At 42.8% G+C, this 22,293-nt stretch overlaps 2 protein-coding genes across 4 annotated transcripts; one reads left to right on the top strand and one right to left on the bottom strand.

The window, feature by feature from the left end:
• The first annotated feature begins 1,819 nt into the window (after positions 1 to 1,819).
• On the top strand, positions 1,820 to 6,679 carry LOC147963338 (wall-associated receptor kinase 5-like). Of its 3 annotated transcripts, XR_015608600.1 has the most exons (4): positions 1,820 to 2,781; positions 4,085 to 4,576; positions 4,983 to 5,132; positions 5,279 to 5,411. XR_015608600.1 is itself a non-coding variant. In XM_087528464.1 (3 exons), exons 1-2 carry the CDS (start codon positions 1,896 to 1,898, stop codon positions 4,570 to 4,572), a joined length of 1,374 nt encoding a protein of 457 aa, XP_087384590.1. In that variant the 5' UTR covers positions 1,820 to 1,895; the 3' UTR covers positions 4,573 to 4,576; positions 4,983 to 5,135. The 3 variants fall into 3 exon arrangements, 2 of the variants coding, with proteins under 2 accessions (XP_087384590.1, XP_087384591.1); XM_087528464.1 differs by lacking the exon at positions 5,279 to 5,411 and having other exon boundaries at positions 4,983 to 5,135; XM_087528465.1 differs by lacking the exon at positions 1,820 to 2,781 and having other exon boundaries at positions 4,438 to 4,576; positions 5,206 to 6,679.
• A 13,106-nt stretch (positions 6,680 to 19,785) lies between these two features.
• Positions 19,786 to 21,639, bottom strand: LOC147963337 (uncharacterized). The gene is made up of 4 exons (XM_087531146.1): positions 21,435 to 21,639; positions 21,104 to 21,182; positions 20,968 to 21,022; positions 19,786 to 19,888 (listed from the first exon to the last, which is right to left on the bottom strand). The coding sequence occupies exons 1-4, from the start codon at positions 21,585 to 21,587 to the stop codon at positions 19,786 to 19,788; spliced, it is 390 nt and encodes a 129-aa protein (XP_087387272.1). The 5' UTR covers positions 21,588 to 21,639.
• Positions 21,640 to 22,293: the final 654 nt, after the last annotated feature.

Genomic DNA, 22,293 nt, shown 5'->3' with positions numbered 1-22,293 from the left:
ATGAGCGCGCGGGGACAGAAGGCACCCGCCGTCGCAGGCACCACCCGGGCCAGCGCTAGGGGCACTCGCCGCCGCCGACGCAGGAGATCCAGCGGAGGGAAGGGCCGAGAGGAAGGGTAGGGAGTGCGTCGCCCCGACCACCTCTCGGGGAGACGGTGCAGGGGCGGGAACGGGAGGGGAAGTGGGAAGAGGGGACGGGATGGGCCGGGGCGTGCGCGCCGCCGGCCACCGGCAGCAGGAAGGGGCTAGGGCGGCGCCGGCGCCGGCGGAAACCCTAGCGGGAGGGAGCGGGTCTGTGCTTCGTATTCAAGCGTAACAACACCCGTAGTAGTTTCTTGAGGGAATGGATGACATAGTAGTTAATTTAACTAAGCAACCATCTCATTCATGGCTCCTTTTTTCGAAGAAATAAAAGGCAATATGCTTTTCATATCTACACAAACCCATATTTCGGTAGCCAATGAATAATAAAATATGCTCCACTAACTTCTATTTAAATCGCATGATCATTTTATGCACTAACCTGATAACTTAGATACAAACACCACAATAATTTTGACCGAGTGAAAAAATTGTTAAAAAATACAGCCGATAACTTCTATATAAATAACATGATAATATACGCCTCCAGACCTAATAACTTACATACAAATACAAATAGCACGCTAACCTCAACAAGATGATTTACGTGTAAATAAGATGGCAATTCAAATAGCACGCTAACCTAAACTCACATAGCACACTAACCTAAACAAATAGCACACTAAGTTCTGTGTAAATAAGATGGTAATTCAAACACGATAGACCTGATAACTTACATATAAACACATTGATAACTTTTCTTCATGGGTGAAAAATTCTAGAAATATACCCTGATAACCTAGCGTAAATAGCATGCATGGTAATTTATGCACCAGACACCCGATAACTTACGTACAACACATTGATAAATTTTTACCCATGGAATTTTTTTTGTTGAAACATGCCTTGATAACTTATAAATAGCATTGTCATTTATGCACCGCGGACTTCATAACTTACATTCAACCACCATGTTAACTTTGACTTCAAGGAAAAAACGTTGAAATATAACTCCTCCGATATTGATGTGTTCCAATAAAGAAAAGTCGATCGTTCAGTAAATAAGAAAGCTACCACTTCCGTCATGATCTCCACTTGGAAATGAAGACTCCACCAAGTCTCAGCCAAGGCGAGAGGGGAGTTTTGAATGGTACTAGTATTATTAGTCCCTCCGTTTCTTTTTAGTCTGCATATAAGTTTTGGTCAAACTCAAGCTTTGTAAAATTTGACTAACTTTATATTAGAAAATATCAATATTCATAATATGAAATCAATGTTATCAGATGCACCATGAAATGTATTTTCATACTATATAGTTATAGTAATATAGATGTTTATATTTTTTAAAATAAATTTGGTCAAACTTTGTGTAATTTGACTTTGACCAAATTTTATACGCGGAGTAAAAAAAACATAGGGAGTACTACAGAAATATCCAAAGCCGTTCACTTCACTGACTTGTTCTTTCCACAGGTACGTGTTACATCAAAAATTAAAGCCGACCTTTTGTGGCGCAACATTTTATTTCTAACCCGTGGTAGGGTGTACTGAACTGTTCAAAGACGTTGCCTGCCGCGGGAAACGCCGATGGAAAAAAGATGCTGCATTTATGGTAGCGTGTCAGTGGTCTTTCTTTTTTTCTCCGCAACGCCGATGGAATGTGTAATTTTGTTTTTACAAAATGGAGTACTCCAGTGTAATCCCGTTTAGCACAGTGATATTGGACAGGTATATATGTGCAAGAGGGCCAACGCTGGAAGCTAAAGCAGCGAGGCACCTAAAGCTCAACACGCCATTTTCCCCCAAATACTGTGATGAAGAAGATGAGGCTCCTCTGCTTGCTCGTGCTGCTGTTGCTATGGACGGCAATGGTGCGAGCATCCGCTGGCGTGCAAGGAAGCCAGGCTGGGAACAGGAGCTGCCAGAAGAGCTGTGGAAACCTCAGCTTCGACTACCCGTTCGGCATAGGTGCGGGCTGCTTCCGGCCGCCGCAGCGAGACTTTGAGCTCTTCTGCAACGACACCCATGGTGGCTCGCAGCAGCCCAGACTCTTCCTGCACGACGGCATCACCGAGGTAGCCGATGATATCATCACCAGCGATGGCGATGCCCCACAACAAATTGAGGTATCATTTTCCCATTCCGTCTCAGTGAGGCCTGAGTTCGATGCCTACAACATATCCTGGGATCCTGGGAGATCTCCCACTGGCTATTCTTTACATTTAAACTTCACTGGTTGCGACTTCGACATGTATGTGCTCGAGCACGACACCAACAAGACAGTGGGTCAGTGCAATACTACATGCCCTGACGAAGATATCACGGATACGGTGGCCAGGCAGGACTGCAACGGTACTGGATGTTGCTCCGCCTATATTGACTTAGAGTCTGCAACTGGCTTGGACATCAAGTTTGTCCGCCACAAGATTGGAAAGCTGAAGTTCAAAGCACACACTAACCCAAGCTCCATATGGGATACAATTGCGGTAACCAGTGATTATGCTTATATTTACTGGGCTATCGCCGTTGATGAAGCTGGCCCCTTGCGAAACAGCAAAGATTATGCATGTCTCAGCAACCATAGCAGCAGTTACCTGCGGGATCAGTATCAGTATACTGCTACTCCGGAGTATTATTGTCACTGTGACAGAGGTTACCTAGGCAATCCATACATAACCGATGGCTGCTCACGTGACAGAGGTAATTACTCTAAGATTTAAAAAACCTATTTTTTCTTAGTCAACTTTTTTTCTTACAGTATGTACATACAGCAAATTTTCTTCAACAGTATACAGAATTTTTTTTGAACAGTAACCAATCTTGTTCCCACATGCTCTCCTCTTTGGCGCAGCCAAGGCAACTCTCACTGGGTCGTATTTTAGTCTTGTTTCTTGCATGATGAGTTTATATATAGATATGGTTTCCCCAATGCATCGTATCCTAAAATGTCGCATCTTAGGGGTAAAAAGTCGTTTTGGATTTTGGGTTGATATGCTCCAGCATGAAAATAAAAAACGTAAAAAATATAAAAAAATTCTGATTAAAAAACTTAGCATGGACATGTCTCCTAACTGCATGCACATTTCCGTGAAGAAAACAGGCTTTTTTTAGCATCCATTTTTTCCCAAGACCACCCACAAGTCTTTTCTTCACGAAAATTTTCAGGTACTTAGAAGAAACAAAAATGTTTATTGTAAAATAAATCTGATTTTTAAAACTATTTTTCTTAAAGAAAATATCAACATCTACAATACTAAAGATATACAATATGAAATTTAATTCCATGATACATCTAACGATATTTTTTTTGACCCCGAAACCGTGGAACAATTGTTCTACGGTAATTTTTCATTAATAAAATACATCTGTCTCCCCTTATTTACAAAGGTGCCTCTTAGACTTTTGTCCGCGTGGCCCGGCTAAAAGCATGTACAACTTGGAGCACTTGGAGAGGCCTACCTGTTACCATCACGACTTCTAAAAAATATCTTTTTTAAAGAGAGGATAATCTCTAGCCTTTGCATAGATTGATACACGCATCCATATATTATTTACTATTATAATAAATGACAATCAATGCCAAATATGGAAACTGAACAAATCGTCTTGCAGAAACAATTAAAAATCAAGGCCATCCACTTTGAACCTGCTTCACGCAGCACCTCTGTAGTCCTATCATAAAACTTATGACCATGGAACATAATCCACCGGTCAAGCAACATGTGACCTAACAAAGGGCGCAAGGATCGAAGACAAAATCCTTGAGAAGGAATCACTGTTCGCAATACATTGTTAGTTGGTCCAACCATACTCAAACATGGGGATATCACCCACCCGAAAGTAGAACTTCAAGCCAACACCTTCAACAAGGAACGACATGCAGACGTGGACGCTGCCTGATCTAGCTCATATACATTTGGCATGTGGTTCTTTCATAGTAGTATCTGGTTAATAAAGCTCTAATTCCCTTGAAATAGATGCACTGACCTTTTTATGAAATCAGGGTACGATCCGATACAACGGAAGACCAACTGCTCTAGATGGTGTGGGAAAATCAGTGTACCTTTCCCATTTGGACTAGAGGATGGTTGTTCTGCAAGGATGTCATTTCAGCTCAATTATACAAATTCTTCTTTGTCTACCCTCCAGTTTCTTGACATGAACTACAATACAGAAGACATCACTTATGTAAAGAATATAAGTATCATGGAGGGGCTAGTGAATGTTAAATATAGCTTATATGCCGAAGAGTACCTTTCGGTGAGAGTACCTCAAGATCTAGGCCTCTATGTTGCCTCCGCAGGTGTAGTACCACAGCAGTGGGCTGTAGCCAATTTAACATGCCACGAGGCACGGGAGAATAAGACTGGATATGCATGTGTCAGCATGAATAGCACATGTTTGGGTGTCAAATCTGAACGAGAATATTATGGTTACCGTTGCACATGTATGGCCGGCTTTAATGGGAACCCATATATTGTGGATGGGTGAAAAGGTACACACTGCATCTCCCTGCCTCCTTCTCGTTGTGCACCTCCTAAATACTACTAATATGCAAAACATACCTTTATTAGGGAATGCCATAATAAATGGGTGATCGCACACCTTCTCGAGAATTGATACCTTTATATCTCAAAGTAAAAAAACTTAGATATGCAAAAAAAAATAACATGATCAAGCTCCACCTCTATACATACTTTGTGCACATGGTAACCTGTAAATAAGTTGTCTATGCACAAAGATCTATATGAGTTCATTCTATAATTTCTGATGTGCCCCTAATGATAAATTACATAAAGCTCAAAATAACCAGTGCTGGTATTACGTGCAGGCACTAATGGGCAACTTAATTACAATACTTATGTATTTTAATCTCGCATTATATATACTTATTGTTGCAGATGTTGATGAGTGCGAGACACCAGGCACATGTAATGGGATTTGCCATAACACTAAAGGAAGTCACTATTGCACTGAATGTCCTAGTAATACAGTGTATGACACTGCAACAAAGATGTGCACATCGACCAAAAAACAAAATCTGGTACTAGGTGAGTCCATGGTACAACCAACTCCACATAATGAGCTACATAAAATCCTTAACAGTGATAATGATCATTCCAGGTATCGCCATTGGGATTAGCGTTGGTTTTGGAATTATACTTCTCATGTCAATTGTAATATTACTCATCTGTAGATGGAAAAAAGACATCAAGAAGAAACTGCGAAGAAAGCATTTTCGGCAGAACCAAGGTCTACTCCTCGAACAATTGATATCGTCAGATGAAAATGCAAGTGACAACACTAAGATTTTCTCACTATCAGAGTTAGAAAAGGCAACAAATTACTTTGATCCCACACGTATCGTTGGTCGTGGGGGGCATGGCATGGTTTATAAAGGCATCTTATCCGACCAACGGGTAGTGGCCATAAAGAAGTCAAAAGTCATTGAGCAAGTTGAGATAAGCCAGTTTATCAATGAGGTTGCAGTCCTCTCCCAGGTAAATCACCGGAATATTGTGAAGCTCTTTGGTTGTTGTCTTGAGAGCGAAGTCCCACTGCTAGTGTATGACTTCATCCCTAATGTTTCATTATTTGGAATCCTTCATGCCAGTACCACTAGCAGCTCTGTCTTGTCCTGGGATGATTGTTTGAAAATTGCTGCACAAGCTGCTGGAGCACTCTATTACCTCCACTCGGCTGCTTCAGTATCAATATTTCATCGTGATGTGAAGTCCACTAACATACTCTTAGATGGAAATTACACTGCAAAAGTATCAGATTTCGGCGCTTCAAGGTTGGTTCCTATTGACCAAACTCATGTCGTTACAAATATACAAGGCACATTTGGATACTTGGATCCGGAATATTACCACACTGGTATGTTGAATGAGAAGAGTGATGTCTATAGTTTTGGTGTAGTACTTGTAGAGTTGCTGCTCAGAAAGAAGCCTATTTTTACAAGTGACTCTGGGCTAACGCAAAACTTGTCCAACTACTTCCTTTGGGAGATGAGGGAGAAACCACTTGCAGTAGCTACTCAAGTTCTCGAGGAAGCAACAAATGAAGAGATTAATGATGTCGCCAATCTTGCGGAGACTTGCTTGCAACTACGAGGTGAAGAGAGACCTACAATGAAACAAGTGGAGATGAAACTACGGTATGTGCGATCTAAAAGGTTGAGTTCATGTCAGGTTGTTGTAAAAAATGAAGACATGCAACCCTTGTTAAGTGGACAAAGCCAAGACACTCTTCCGAGGTTGACTACTCCGAGTGGTATAGCAGACAGAGTTAATATAGCTTCTCAAAGGAACCAAAATTGCTACAGCTTGGAGCAAGAGTTCATGGCATCGGCGACTCTCCCACGCTAGTCCATCGTGTTCTTAGCACTAATGTTTGGTTGTCTACTTTTCCTATTGAAGTGCTATATCATTTGCCTCCTATGATGGAGAGGGTAAAGTATACTCTACACTGTATAATGCACTAAATAATGGGCGGTTTACACTGTCCAGATTGGAAAGTTTCATTCTTATTCTTGTCTTAACAAAAATTGTAATTGTGCTATGGATGTACCATATTATTATTCTATCCCGGCCGCATTGTGAATTGTAACATTCTGTTTTCATGTGTTAAAACAATTAAAAGCAAAGGATGTGACAACGTGTTCAAATCCAAGTAATGTATTTTACTTGGAGTTGCCCAAATAAATGGAAAAAAGTCAGTATATTAATGCAACGCCACTCCAGTTCTAATTAGGGTATCTTGTTCTAGCTTTAAAATTACCTTATCAAGCTCCGGAGGAACTCTTGTGGATAGAAATGATGCATCAACCCTAATCCAAGCACAGAACCCAAACTGTTTCAATACTTTTGGGTCATCGAACATGGGCAGACACCAGACAGCGATCACCCTAAGATCCACATAGTTGTTGGTAATCAGCCAGTGGAGGTTCATATATGATGACTTTCCGTGCACCAAGGCATCAAACCATGCTTCGTTGATGCAAAACATTGCAGCAGTGGCAATGCCCGTCTGGCCCTCTGTTGCGGTAGGCTTGGAGCCTGAACATTCCTTGATGAGGCGATATCGCAGGTTCGCTTGCTCATGTCGTCCACCTCAGCCCTCCTTCACCTCCTTGGCGATGCACCACAAAATGGTTGCGGTGGATACAAACCAAGATTATAGCTAGAAACGACACCATGTGCTGAATGGATCAAGTAGTAATTTTCTTTTTCTGTTACCGTTGTTTAGTAGAGTAGCAGCTAGCATCCGGTTCTAGCTGCAACGTATATATGGAAAGGCATAATACTTTACTTGCGAAATGCAGAGACCATTACATTCAGTAATGTGCTAAGTTCATTAAAGGGGATATATATTGATCTGTTGGTTGTACACCTCCAAAGCACTTGGTGATATACAAGTGAGTGTGGGTACAGCTTTATGCCTGAAAACCTTTTTCCTTTTCTTTTTTTTCTTTCTTTTGAACAAATATAGGGCATAAGCTCAAGCAGAGTTAACTATTCAGACACGGGGAACCCTAGCGCCGCCGCCGCCAGGTCCCCCTCGCCCCCTCCCTCGCTTCGCCACCGCTGGAGGGGCCGCCGGCGAAGTCCGCGCGCGCCCCAGGGAAGGTGGCGGCGGGGCTTTTCCCCTCTCCGCGACATTGCGCGCGCATGCGCTGCCTGCGTCGCCTCGGGCGCGGGCGAGATGCAGGGCCGCGGGAGTGGCTTCAGCGTGGGGAGAGGTCGGATCCTAGTCGGGCTTGGCCGGATCTAGCTCCTCCGCCCTCGTTGGCCGCCCTCGATGGGGCTCGGTGGCTTCGTTCTGGCGGCCAGCGAGGGCTGGATCCCGGGGCGGCGGCTCTAGATGGCGGCGGATGTGTCGGCGGCTGTGGACTCGTGACGGGCGACGCGACGGCCGCGGTGGTGGACGATCCGTGTATAAGACGCTTGATGGAGGCCATTGAAACAGATCTGGGTGAAGACCTGCTCGCGGCTGCTGCTGAGGCCGGCGATGGCGGCACTATTCGGTGTCGTTCCCTTGTTGAAGGCATCGCTGTTAAGAAGTTCCAGGCCACTATCTGCTACCTCCAGGGGAAACCCTAGATCAGTAGATCGGATGACGACGGCATTATTGTGTCGTTTCCCTCTTGTGGCGTCATTCTTGGAGGTGTACACGGGCTCGAGGGACTAGTGGACAGAATAATTGGTGGAGCGGTGATTCATCTTGCACATTAATGGTGGCGTTTCTCGGCGGCGTGGCGCAGTGGAGACTCGGCGCCCGATGTGTGGCGAGGGACTCGCGCAGGAGGGTGGCGTTATCAGGCTTCGTGGTGGCGTCGATGGCAGAGAGGCCGGGCAAGGTGGTGCAGCAGTACAACACTGAAGATGGATTGGTGGCAGGTGGCTGCGGCGGCCTCGTACCCGGCAGGCGTCCTGGTTGAGGAGTGTGCCGGACTGGTAGGTGCCCCATACCTGGCAGGCGTCCTGGATGGGACATCAGGTCTTAGATGTTTAGGTTTGGCTGCGATGTCTGTTTGGTATTAGGCCCAGACTATCAACGCTCCTTCATCAATTGGATAGGTTGCTTATGCGGTGGCTTTAGTCTTACTGTTGTATGACTTTGTAAGGTCTTGTGAGAATAATTAATAAAGTGGTTGTATGCATCGCCCAGATGCAGAGGCCAGGGTCCTCCTCCTTTTCTGAAAAAAACTAATCAAACTACAGAACATGCAACATGTGAGCTAGTACAAAACAGACTCGCCAGCACAAATTGATGTGGTGGAATGGAAATTAAGGCACAGGTCAACAATTATGGTGCCCGGGGATTCTACTCGACCATTAGGAATAGGAGCGAGTAATTCAAACCAAAATCAACCAATTTGATTTAAAATCACTTGATAAATGAATGGCGCTACAACTACGAGTAATTACAGCGCAATGAGGGGCACTGGTACCTTTCGAAGGTTCGACGCCACTGTCTTTGTTGGTCGGTCCACCGCCCCGTCCCGCTCGGACCGACGATGACGCCAGAATGGAACCCCCCGGAGCGGCGACGCCATCGAGACTGCCGCCGCCGCGCGACTGTACGACTCCCACCGCACTCCTTAATTTGCCAGGCACTCTTCGCCGCCGGCCCATCGCCAGGCAGATTTCTGATTTGGAGTTGGGTGATTACAGTGATGCTATCCGTTGCTCCCGTAGAGTGAAGCAAAGCGTATCTAGGGGGTAAGTATTTATGCTTTAGAAACGTAAAGGTGTATTCTTCTGGTTTTACTAGTATTTGCATAACTGCGTTGGCTACTGACGCTAATGCTACTTTGCCTATTTGTTGCTGGGATGCCCCGTCTTCAAGGATGCAGAGTCAATACGATATTGTGAACTGTGGAAAATTAATAAATATATCTGCCCATAATTTTTGTGCCTGCAGTGGGTGACTAATGAAATTAGAGTACGAGGTACAGTATTACTGTTCACTCGGCCACTAAGCTAGGGGAGCTCACAGATTTGTAAATGTAAACCTGGGAGCTGCCAATTCAGTTCAGCGCTTCACAGGGCCTGCACCATTACTAAGGTGTGCTCTCCCTTCTGTCATGGAGCTCGAGCAGTTGAGACGGCCACAATGGAAAGTCACGGAGTTGCAAGTCCGGGAATTGCCCTGCATCCTTTTTTTGGCGTCAGTTCATTTAGCAGGGCACAACAGCCAGCCAACATCCGTTTCCCGCTGTAATGCCCCATCCAGCTGAACTTGCAAAACTTCATCCGGTACGATGACATGCTAATTAAAGAAATGCAGTGGGTTCTGAAAACGAAAAATTCCTACTGCTCGAAGGAAAAAAGAGAAATGGAAGTCACAGAATTGTAAGTCCGGGACTTGCCACCAGAGAAAGAAACATCTGTGAAATAAGTAGTAAAATTCAGTGTCTAGAGCAAACATACGTACATGTATCTCTTCCCTCAGGCTTTGTTCGGTTACACCCTGCCTGGAGGGGGTTGGAGGGGATTTGGGGGGGATTTGACTTACAGGGGAATCAATCCACTTCAATCCCTGTCAAACCCCTTTCAATTCCCTGTCAACCAAACGCAGCCTCAGGGGTTAACATGTCCAGGTCGTTGGTGTGATGTGTCAAACCTCTGCTTTTTTCTCCCAGGGGATGTGCTGCTCACAGTGCGTTGCCACTCATACATGTGCGAGTTGTCCATTCTCTTCCACCTCAACATGCAACTGGCAAGCGAAGTAAGAGCATGTACTACATATATAGATAGATGCAGTCATGACATTCAAGATATTCAGTCATTGGTTGTGGAGCTGTTCAGTAGTTCGGAGTACTATGATGATGTTTACCTTGTTAAGAAAAAGAAAGAAACAATGCTGTGCGGATGATGAGATGTCTGCTGCTTGCTCTACTTGAATGTTTTAGACTTTTGTTGCCTATCAGCTCCTCAAGGTTCAGTCGGGAGGGGAAACAGAGCAAGGGGCTGAGAATTCAGATATATTCGCTTTCACTTTTCAACATGAAGGCCCACACGCAGTGGCTCAACACACAGAGGGCATTCATTCAGGTTACTTACACCGTGGCAGGTAGCCACCTGGTGTATGGAACGTGGTTCAACTGTGAACTCAAGCCTTGCCTCGACATGTCTGTTTCAGTGTCCTTTCTTCAGCATTCCAAATCCGAAGGATTCTGAAGAACCAACAGTTTGCTCTTTCTCCTATGCGTATGGTCTCCTCCTGCTCCGCTCCTCGATTGGTGTATATATGCAGAAATAGACTCAGCCTAAGGATGTCGAAAACCACTGATCAGAACACTCTTACCATTGGAGCCCCATTGTTGTTCCTGACCACCTCATTCTTCAGTGCTTCACAGTGTCCTCCGCTGTTACGGACCTACATACAGCAGTAGATAGACCAGAGCAGATCAAGCAACACGAGCAGACTAGAAGCAGAGGGTTGGGGATGGGGAAATTAAGCCGCTAGAACGGGCAGCAGTAGCGGGTAGTAGAAATTAAGAGCAGAGGAGATACAGGTTGGGTTCAGTTAGGCCACTTGAAGGAATGGCAGAAGAACGTATGCAGGCAAGCCCCTCTTTGGGCACAACCCAACCAAGAACCAATGACACAACGCCATGCAATCAAGGACTTGTCGGCTGCTGATGGGCGCATGTGGTCGACTGAAACGCCCAAGCTTCCTCCTCTTTTTGCCTGATAGAGACAGACTTGGCTCAGCCTTCATTCCAGTCCGGTCAAGGAAGTATCAGCAGCACAACCCCATAAGGCGGTATCAAGACTTCAAGGACTTGAGTCAGAGATTTTGTAACTGTTTTGTAATACGTATTACCTTGGCCTTACAATTTTGTGTAGTTGTCTTCTTCTTTTTTGCGGGGTGATTTTGTGTAGTTGTCTTCCTCTTTTTTTGCGGGGTAATTTTATGTACTTGTCAGGATGGCATATTTCTTAAGAAATAAAGGAAACAAGTTTGTGAGGATGATATACCTGCAGTTGCTTCTACTTCAATGTTTAAGACTTGTGTTGGTGGCTACTGGAGTTTCAAATAGATTTTATTGATTCCACAACACCAAAACAGGCAGAGAATGCGGCGTGATTAATTTGGAAAGAACGTGATGGATTGGAACTTTGAGCCTCAACTGCTTGTTCAAACACCGAGTTTTCCTTTGATGCTCTTCTTTCTCGTTGAAATGCTTCAAAGGTTCATGAACATTTGCTGAAACTTGTGTGGGCTATGGCTCGTGCCATGGGTGACTGGTGAGACTGGTTACTGAACATGGACTGTTACACCGTGAAGTATTGCTCTGGCAGCCATTGAGCCACCGAAGGAAGCAGTCTTGAAGCTTCTCTATCATGGCTGTTCCTGAATGCAGTACCTTTGTTAGGACATGGATTTTCAGTTCCTGTGTATCCATATGATCAGAGCAAGTTGTTATTTTCTTGGCTTCACCTAGAAGACTGACAAACATTCGATGCTCTACTACAACAAAAGAACTACAGGGCGCCTGTCAGCAGCTTGTGATTTCAATGAGTGAGAGGAAGTGCTCTGTTACTATTTATTATCCATATGAAGAGAGCAAGTTCTAGTTGTGCCTTCAGACTGTAGCTGGAATGCAAGTATGGTGTTGCAACACACTCAATGCTCTACCACAAATCAAAGGAGGAATGGACAAGACATTTCTCAGTAGCTTGTGGTTTTTCTATGCATTGCTGGCCTGCCGTATTTAGCTGAGTGTCGGTGGCATGCATAGCCCAGTTTGTGTTTTCATTGTAACAAAAATACTACACCTAGTAGTTCTGCAACGCCTGGGCCCAGATCCGCCCCTGGTTGGTTGGACACTTTCTTGTGCACCTCACGAGTGATGATTAATCTTATCGGTTGGACACTTTCTTGAGTCATGAAGGATATCTGGGGAATCCTTTTTTTTTTAGAAAATTGAATTGAGGGGGCTTCTGATGACCTTTGACCGCAAAGAAGGCTGGTTCCGTTTAACTCTCAACTGAAGCCTGCTTCAACATGTTCAGATCAGTGCCCTATCTTTTTAACTGGATTTTTGACTCCCGGGTGTACAGACACCCCACTATCACACTGTTCACATCAGTTTGAGTTATCTCGAGATTTGGACCAGTGCCTGCCACTCTTCTGTGATTTGCATAACGCAAACAGTAATCCAAGCAGTCCGCATAGGCACAGTTGATTTGAGATTCCTCTGACACTGCTGCAGTATAGGGCTTTAGCCATCGAGGCCTGTGACTCCAATAGTCGACAGCAAAGTTGACCATGACTACGCTTAGTATGAACTCGTTAGGGCACAGCCGCACAGTAATAAGCATAAAGTTTTACCTTCCCACGTGTATCAAGAGTGCACAGTACCATGATTTTTCTAATAGGAACACACACGACACAGTACCAGAATTAAGTGCTATATTTCCCTCCACTTTCTCTCTCTTAAAACTGCTCTCTCTACTCACTGTTCTTTTCTTTATACTATCATTATTTCTCAATCTCTCTCTCTCTCTCACGTTCAGAAAAAGTGTCACTCTCTCTCTTCTCTTGTTTCTCCTCTCTCTTCACATGTGACCAGTACAGTGACCTGGCTATCAGGCTGTCGCTCATGTCGGGATAGCACCCAAGCCTAGTACCTAGTGCATGCCTACTTTATTAGCTGTGTCAAATGGCCTGGACAACCCTACTGCCGCTGCAAATTGCTGTGACAGAGAAGACCACCTCACGAATCTCACAGGGGCTCAACGGATAGGATAAGAGGGGGTCGGTGCACCCGGGACCTATCACACCTTTTCGCTCACAGCTTCATGAAGCACAAAGAAATCACTATGCTACAGTACATGAAACAGTTCTGTAATATGGCAGCTGACAGATTTTTTGAAGCTATAGTACATGAAGCAGTGGAAATGCTGGCGAACATTCGGCAAACTTATTCACTATATAGATAGTTTTGAAAACTGTGTAGTGTGAGCTAAACACGATGCTAGAGTCCGAGTAGTACTCGCGTCCAAGTAGTACTCCAGGTAGTAACCGACTAAGTTTGCTCATAGGCTATGTTCAGCATATATATATGCGTGTACCCCCAGACTTTGTACCAAGACAACGAAAAGCAATAAAGAGAAAGCCAGGAGCGACACGCCCCTGTAGCCATCAAACAAGTCTACCGATCCGTTTCCTGTTGAGTTCGCCAAGTTGAGTTGAAGCTAGCTTTCACGTACGTGTACGTGTGCTAACCTACGGTGGCTACTGGTCATCGATTAAGGTGCCTGTGTGCTTGCTTGTCTAGCTAGCTTGCACGTACAGGTTGTTTCAGTGGATTTGGTCTACCAACGATCAAAAGCCAACATGTAGCGCTGGTTAAGAGAGATCATCCTTTCTTACAAGAAAATTTTCTCCTGAGTTGTTCCATTGGATGTTTAAGAGCAGATATCAAGCATGATGTGTGTGGACAAAGACATGCTGGCATTTTTTAAGCACATTGGTATGCCAAGAACTATGAAAGAGCAATTACTACTACAGAAGCTCAAAAACAATATTAGTTTAGACCCAGAGTGACTATATATATACACATGCTATTTCTAGAAATCCACCTCCTCCAATCCAAACACTGACAAAAATACGCAAGTGGCACAAAATCAGGGTAGCAGTCTTCCATTACAGACGAACGAGGGTTCGAGCGCCTTCAGGTAGTGGTTGGGCTTCACTTCACCCACTGTGGCCAGATATGCGCGAATTGGTTTTCCGTTCCCTGATGCGCTGCTCAGGTGCAAGGGACCTTGGCTATCTGCTGCCAGATGGTTCCGTCTGGTCAGCGCGAGTGTCAGGGACTGGCACGCTAGTGCTGCTGTCAGTAACCGCATCTACAAAATAAGAGGCATCAGACCAAGGAAAGCCAGGATTTGAAATATCTGACCAATGCAGACAGGACAAAGGAGAAATTTTACAGGGAACTAGTGTGGACAAAGCCAAGCTTTTAACACCAATTCAAATGTTTGTAGATGCAGCGTGGAAAGAGAAAGAGCAATCAACATCAACAGGAACAAGGAAAGCGGGCATAGGGATATTCATGCAGACTCAAAAGGAAGAAGGAAGATCTCTGCACTATACTTGGAAGCACAATCAACACTTCAGGTAGAAGCTCTAGTAATCAGATTAGCATCTATCATTAGTAAATAAAGATAAAAACTTATACCTGCATTGTTGATTATAGGAAACATGGGTACAGGCTATGCAGCAGGAGGTGGCACTGCCAACGCCAAGTTGTGTTGTGCCATCAACCCAAACCACTCATCCTCACCCTCGTCGATTTGTATGCTGGTCAGGCCAATGATGCCACCAGGCCCAACAATAGGGCGTCTCAACAATGCTTCCCTATGCCTTCTTCTGAAGATGAAAATGACGAGTCCAGCAGCCGCAGACAGAAACAACAGGGCCAACATCCAATCCAACCAGTTGTGACGCCTATGAGACCGTGGGGGCTGGACCGAGCCTGCTGCTGGGGGAACGTGGCGGCGGAGGGCTGCACCTATTGCTGATGTCAAGGACAAAGGCTAGCTATTCATCATCGTTGCACTTGATGTGGATGCTTGCCAACTCGCCGGCGTTAGCAACAGAAGAGAAGGCAAAGTATGCCTCATTCCTCACTATGCATAAACACAGTCTTCCCTTGCTAGTGATCGCAAAGAGCAAGGCGCAGCAAGCTTCAGATGGCACGGTCAGCTCCCGTTCACACTCGTTGACAACTCTGCGGGCAAGCTTCAACGCCTCACAAGCCGACCGGAGGCTCGAACCACCTGCACAAAAAATAAATCACAATAAAAATGAGTATTTTAGTGATCAGAAATCACAAAATGTTGTTCTAGATCTGGATCACAAAAATTAGTTCACAATAAAAATGAGATAACAATAACAATAACAATAACAGAAATAGTTCTGGATCTAGAGTCACAACCTTCATTGGCAGGCAATAGGTCATCAGCAGTAACTCCATCCACAATTCCAAACAGAAAGCAATAAGCTACAACATTTTGCAGGAAATGGAGCTGATGGAAGATGAAGATGATATAGAAGATGAAGAAAACAATGAGGAAGAGCTGGCAGATAACTCAGGGGAAGTAGCTACTGATGAAGTGATTTTCAGGCCACAACAAGTTTTAGTTGCAATGCAAGATGTTGAGATGCCTAACAAAGCAAGATACTAAAACCAAGTGGGGACCAGTGCAGACTCTGAGAAAAAGCTCAAGAGTGGACATTGGTGATAGAAGAATGTTAGAGATTGTTGTGAATAGCAAGAAGGTGCAAAACTTGTAGCCGGCAAAAATGACATAAAAGATATGGAAGAATATCCTAGGAACAATCAGAAGATATGGAAGTCCCCCAATAACATCCAGGAGGGAGGCATGGATTGTTTGAGCACATTGAGTTCTTAATTTTAAATTCACTACTCTCTATATCATTCAGGCATCCTACGGATTCAGACTCAAATGTATGCTAGCAGGCTAGAAGATTGACCAGTCTGCGCGGGTGCGGTTGAGTTCGGCGAAGCCGAAGCAGGCGAAGATGGCCGTGGGCTCGGCACGGCCGTCGAGGGGAATCCGCCCTTGGTCGTCGTCAACGGCGATGGCAATGAGCCAGGAGTCATGAATGATGAACTCACTCGTTAAAATCTTGCGTTGTCATCTCCTAGTGCATCGTCTAGTTCAAACGTACTTGAGACATGGGGCAAATTAAAATCTTTTATACCAAACATTTATATTTATTTAAAATAATTTACATTGTATCAGAATATTAATGAGTATAATTTCTATTATATAGTTGACATAGTTAACCACATTACTAATTGAAATGTTATATGTTATCATTTGTAATGTATATCACTAAATTTAAATAGTGTGATGTAACAAAAATTATCTTTGAGTTATTTTTTTATATTTGCATAATGTATATAGGGCATACGTATATATTTGTGTGTATGTGCACTTGTTCATGTATATTCTAGTATAATCAACTGACATATCTAAAGTTCATCGTCTAACTAATATCTCAATAACCGTTCATTGTCTAACTAATATCTGCAATATTTAATAAATAAAACTAATGTTTGATATTTTATTTGAACCTTTAGAAAAGTCTATTTAAATAAAGGAATATATAATGCTCCACTACTAGGGAAAATTCTAGTAGTAGTGTGTGATGAAAGCCTACCAGTAGCACGGGGACACGTGCTACTGGTGTAGTGCTACAACTATTACCGGCGCTACAACTACCTTACCCAGCAGTAGTGTTGGTCCTACCTACGCTACTGCTAACCTACCTAGCAGTAGCGTGTGTATAACCAGTGCTATTGCTATAATTTCTTGTATTTTTATTTTTTCTGCGTATTTGCGTTGTATTTGTACATGTTTTATAAAGTAGTCTCATCATATGGTTTTATGATCATGATGAGTTATTATATCATTGGGTGAAAGAAACATGGATTAGATTCAAGTGGATGGATCCAAAATGACCAAGTTGGATTAGTAATAACACTCACCATCATTATCATCATCATCATTATAATAACAACTCATCATCATCGTCATAACAACTCATCATCATCATCATCTATGAGTCATATAACAACTCATCATTCTAGCTAACACATTGTAGCACATAACACATCATCATAATAATAACAACTAATCATCATCATCATCAGTCATAATGATCACTAGCTAATTTTTCTTACTACCTAGGACCTAGTCCTCTCTCCTAGGTAAAATAGCATAAAACAGGTAAACCGATCAATCTCCAAAATGGAGAATGGAGATCCACCTGTTGCCAACTTTTGGCTTGCGCACACACATGTTGTCTCCAATCGGTTGCGTGCGCGCCTTCATTAGTTTGCTCCATTCTTTTATATTGAGTGTTCCATCTTTCAAAGAAATAGAGTATGCACTTTGGTAAGGCATCGGCGGAAACGACCATAAGCTAACCATATACATACTCCCTTCGGTAAGCATCAATTCAGGCACAACCTCGCCCGGGAGCTTCTGTTGAACAACATAATAACATATATAGTTAATAATGTAATTTACTTAAGAAGAATGTATGCAACGAAGTTATCATCATTAACAAAATTATACAAAGTTTTTGGCAATTAAGTTACCATCTTGCAACTCATGCACTAATGGAAGGTATCCAATATAACTTGGGCTGATAGAGTGATTGGTCTTATAAACCTCAACATCATCTATAAACGAGACAAGATATCATTTCTCCTCACAACTAAGCTTGGAGCCATAGCTATAGTACGTCCTGTCCACAAATTTCTGAGTATTTCTTGAAGATAAGAAATAAGCTGACAATTATAAATAAACAAGATTAGTAGCGTTGAACACCAAATATTTTTAAATAAACAATATGAATTAGTTAACAAATTAGTTCGACAAACTCACATTTAGGCAAAACTGGAGGCATATTCACATCCACCGAGATGTCGATATTATCATCAATATCTACATCTTTGGGACGAATATCAAACGTTATTTGTATGTTCTCCTGAAATCCGTATGCCTTACAAAGAGCCCAATTTGAGCAACCTAAATGGGAGTAAATAAGTGCATTGTAGAGCTTAACCGTAAATGCGTAACCATCTTTAGTCCCGAGATGAGCTCTCCTTGTCTCCATATTCTCAGATTCTTGGAAACCAAGCTTCTCCAAGACATAAGGTCTTGCATGGCAGGGGATGTACTACTTGAACTGAAAAATACAAAAATTACACGTTGAAGCAAAGAATCACAAGTCATGATTAATTACGAAGTGTCTTTGTTGCGTACTGTACAAACACCGAAGGTCTCTTCTAGCGTGACCGTGAAGTACTTACCATTTTGCAGGTGAGGCATCCTGTCGCACAAGCCCCGATCGTCACAATAGTATTTGCAATCCAGGATCCAATCAACGTCGGACATTTCTTGTGTTCAAAATTCAAAGATTATAAATTGACTGGCCACTACTATAACAATATGGTGGGCACTCCCTCTCTGATATTGCGACCGTCGGTGATGGTAGTGTCGTGGTTCTAAGTCCTACAGTAGAATGGGGGTAGGAATGTAGAGGAAAGATCCTAGCTATGGAGGAGTTGTATACGCAAGTTTTACGAGTTCAGGCCCTTCTCGGAGGAAGTAACAGCCCTACATCTCGGAGCCCGGAGGCGGTCGCCTGGATTATAAGCGTGTGAGTTACAGGGGGTGCGAACCCTTGTCCCAGAGGAGGGGGTGGCTTATATAGAGTGCGCCAGGACCCCAGCTCCCCTCCGTTACACAGGGTTCAATGTACATTAAGAGGGGGGCGTTACTGGTAACGCCAGTAATAAAGATACATAATGACCATTAAAGCTATGACTTAATTCTCGACCATTGCAGAGCAGAGTGGCTTTAGATCTCCCGGTAGTCGAGTGATTGCCTACGTGGTCGAGTGTCTTCAAGACTGTCGAGTGGAACATAGCTTCACGGTTGAGTGGATGATGATTCTTCTTCGAATGCTTCTCACTACATCACAACACTGATGTAGGGACAAAAAACCGCCGGGAGAAAGCACATTATAGGGCAAACAAACTGCCGGGACAGGTTTTCTCCCGGCAGATAGAACCGCCACAAGAACGGCTGCTGGGGATTACTTCTCCTGGCAGATAATTTTTTCCCGGCAGTTGCATTGCCGGTGCCCATCTATTTGCTGGCAGTCCACTTTCTCCCAGCAGATTGGTCAAGGCACGTGTAACATCAATTACCGGCAGTCTTGCTGCCTGCAGAAGCTCATTTTCCTGGCAGTTCTTATGCCAGCACATAGATTTCACTTCCTATTTTTTAGACATCCCTTATGTAATATCCATTCATTCTGTTCAAACCATCAGTACATACCACACGATTTATACACACATTTCACTCAAAGTAACATGTCTCATCCATACACTTCAATCAGAGTAGAATGTAGCCCTCACCCAGAACCTTAAAGTTGGTTCGATAAATTAACATAACAACCATATGTATAAGTTGGTCGTGCCACAAAAGGTACAATACATCATGTTTCTAAATGTGTGCCACAAAAGGAGTACATATGTTTCTAGGGTGTGTCACACAAGCAAAATGAGCATATACTGGCTTAACAACCAGCAAAATGAGCAGAGCAAGTGTCATAATCACTCTACGAACTTAATTATAGGTCTACCAAATCTTCACTAGCTTGAAGATCTTCCAAATCTCCCAACTCTTCAGCAGATTGAAGATCTTCCAAAGCTCCATCAACTCTGTAGGGAAATCTGCAACAAATAGAAAACTCAAAATGGAGCTCTTGTTTCAGATTTTAAATTAGCACATTAAAGATTTTGACATGCTTCATTTTTTAACTCGTCGGTATAAATAAAACTCTTCTAAATGTGCAGCATCTCATCATCACAGCAAGCAAGGTTACATCAATAGATCAAGAAAGATTTGTTTGAAGTACACATAAAAAAAATCTTCATGTGCAAATAAGCAAAACAAAAAGCTGTACAATGAACTTGCAAAAGCTGCTTAGTCTAAAAAAATACAACCTACTAGTGAAAGCTATGACTAAACCTGAGTTAAACATGTATCTCTGGAGTTAATATAGTACTCTGAGTTCGAATCTTTTTTTGCACCGAGTTAAACTCAACAAATAGGCAAAGCTCTATACAGTACTATATTGAACAAATAGTTAAAACTGTGTACAAATAGGCAAAAGTCTGTACTATAAACAACACAGTAGTATCCAAGTAGGCAAAACTCTGTACTATACATCGTACAGTAGTACAAATAGGCAAACCTTTGTACAAATAGGCAGGGGCAGGCCATTGGTTATTGGTTTCTCTATATCATAGGAAAAAAGAAACTCATGAAATAACCATTGGTTACAGATTTATCTGTCTATCTCATGCATCTTAGCTTGTTTTTAATAGAGTTCATTGAAGAGAATACCCTCTAGCAGACTAGCAAGCCAAAACTGGTATGAGGATCAGTTTTATACGCCAAAACAAGTCTGAAATTCTGTACTGTATAGTAGAGTTTAACACTGAGTTCTAACTCACAGTCAAAAATCTTTCATGTTCAAATAGGCAAAACATGCTCAGTTTGAATCTTTCCTTTTTTACTAAGATAAACATTTGTACTGAGTCTCCAGGAATGACGTAAAAGATTTCAGCACAGTAGTTACTCTATGAAATATTTTTATTTTGTAAACTTCAATACTGTACAGAGTCGAGTGCATGAAATTTCTTGGAAACATAAAAACAAAATATGATTATGTCGCCTACCACTCTACCTCAACGACCCAGCTAGCATGCTAGAATAAGATTCGATCTCAAAGAAACATGCATATTACCTCAGCTTGCTTGTGGTCGTATTCCTGCTTTCGTCATGGACTTTTCCACTTCCAACTGCATACATAGAACGAAAGCTTCTTAAGCAATCAACCATGATAGTAATTGTTAAGTTCAATCATAAGAACAAAAGCTCACATGCTTGTATGGACATGCGATACATCATAGCGCTTCCCATTAGCCAATCCTTCAGTTTGTCATCCACAACATAGTACATCTGCTTTCAAGCAAGTGTAAATGGAGAGTGTAAGGGTGATGTATTAGATAAAGGGGAAAGTTATACTGCAAGTCATCGAGAGATAAAGGGGCAAGTTATACCAGAAATCATACACATTGTGCATTTTAGTGCTTTTTTTCCTTCTTCCCCTTCGTTTCTTGATCCAACTCATGGTCTAAACATGGAAAATAGTTACTTGGCTATCATCCATTTAACTAACAGTCTATATACATAGATTTTAGAGCTACACACCTTCATGCTCTTCAATGCCGTCACTTGGCATGTCATCAACATCTCTAGTCGTTTGGGACCTAAGAACTCGAGCATCTCATCGTAATCATCTAGGTCGATCTCCTCTTGAACATCATCAGGTTGAACCTCGTCATGGTCACTAAGATTGAGCATCTCATCGTAATCCCCATCCCACTCTTATCCATTCTTGACCAATTTCACTAAGATTGCCTAACATGAGAAAGAAAGAATACTTCTATTAAGGAAAAAAATCTAGTAACAAAAATGCATATCGTCCGTATCTAGTACAGGCAACAAGAAATACAATACGGAGAAGGAATGTCATCACACAACAGAATATAATTAACTGAAACATGTCATTTCAGAAAATACAATAACCAAAATAGGAGTAAGAATGTCATCATCTATATCATAAAAGCATAGCACCTATTCTGTCCACATATGGTATTTCACACAACACAAACAAAGATGGTAGTAGGTGCATCAACTAAACAAACAAACACTTAAAATAATTAGCTTTGTTTCACCTCAAATTAAAATGACCTCCAAAGCTCAACTAAACAGTCAGGTGTCAACCAATTTAATTACGGTATGCACTTGTTAATCACCAACAGTACATGTCCTTTGATCTAAAGGGCTACTAACAGTAGTAGTGATTGTTTTTAGACAACCAAACAACCTTCAACCCTGTCTGGTTCATGGTTTTTTCGCTGTTATCATATCAAAGCAATTACAAACTGTTGATTTGTTCTAACTGCCGGAATAGTTCAGTGCTGAAGTATAGGAGGGCACATTCAGAACAAAAAAAGGGCACAAAAATTGCAACATCTCACCTGTCAAATGAAGTATAGGAGGCAAT

The sequence above is a fragment of the Triticum urartu genome, chromosome 6A, assembly GCF_056163025.1.
Source record: "Triticum urartu cultivar PI428250 chromosome 6A, HENAU_Tu73, whole genome shotgun sequence".
Classification (NCBI taxonomy): Eukaryota; Viridiplantae; Streptophyta; class Magnoliopsida; order Poales; family Poaceae; genus Triticum; species Triticum urartu.
This window is presented reverse-complemented; position numbering and strand designations above follow the sequence as displayed.

Bases quoted from the DNA above. Each gene is read 5' to 3' on its own strand.
- LOC147963337 (XM_087531146.1), bottom strand. From the start codon at position 21,587: ATGCTCAATCTTAGTGACCATGACGAGGTTCAACCTGATGATGTTCAA. The intron at 21,183-21,434 runs GTGTGTAGCTCT...GCTTGAAAGCAG, and splicing joins CGGCATTGAAGAGCATGAAG to ATGTACTATGTTGTGGATGA. The intron at 21,023-21,103 runs GTGAGCTTTTGT...CTATGTATGCAG, and splicing joins TCGCATGTCCATACAAGCAT to TTGGAAGTGGAAAAGTCCAT.
- LOC147963338 (XM_087528464.1), top strand. From the start codon at position 1,896: ATGAAGAAGATGAGGCTCCTCTGCTTGCTCGTGCTGCTGTTGCTATGG. The intron at 2,782-4,084 runs GTAATTACTCTA...TTATGAAATCAG, and splicing joins TGGCTGCTCACGTGACAGAG to GGTACGATCCGATACAACGG.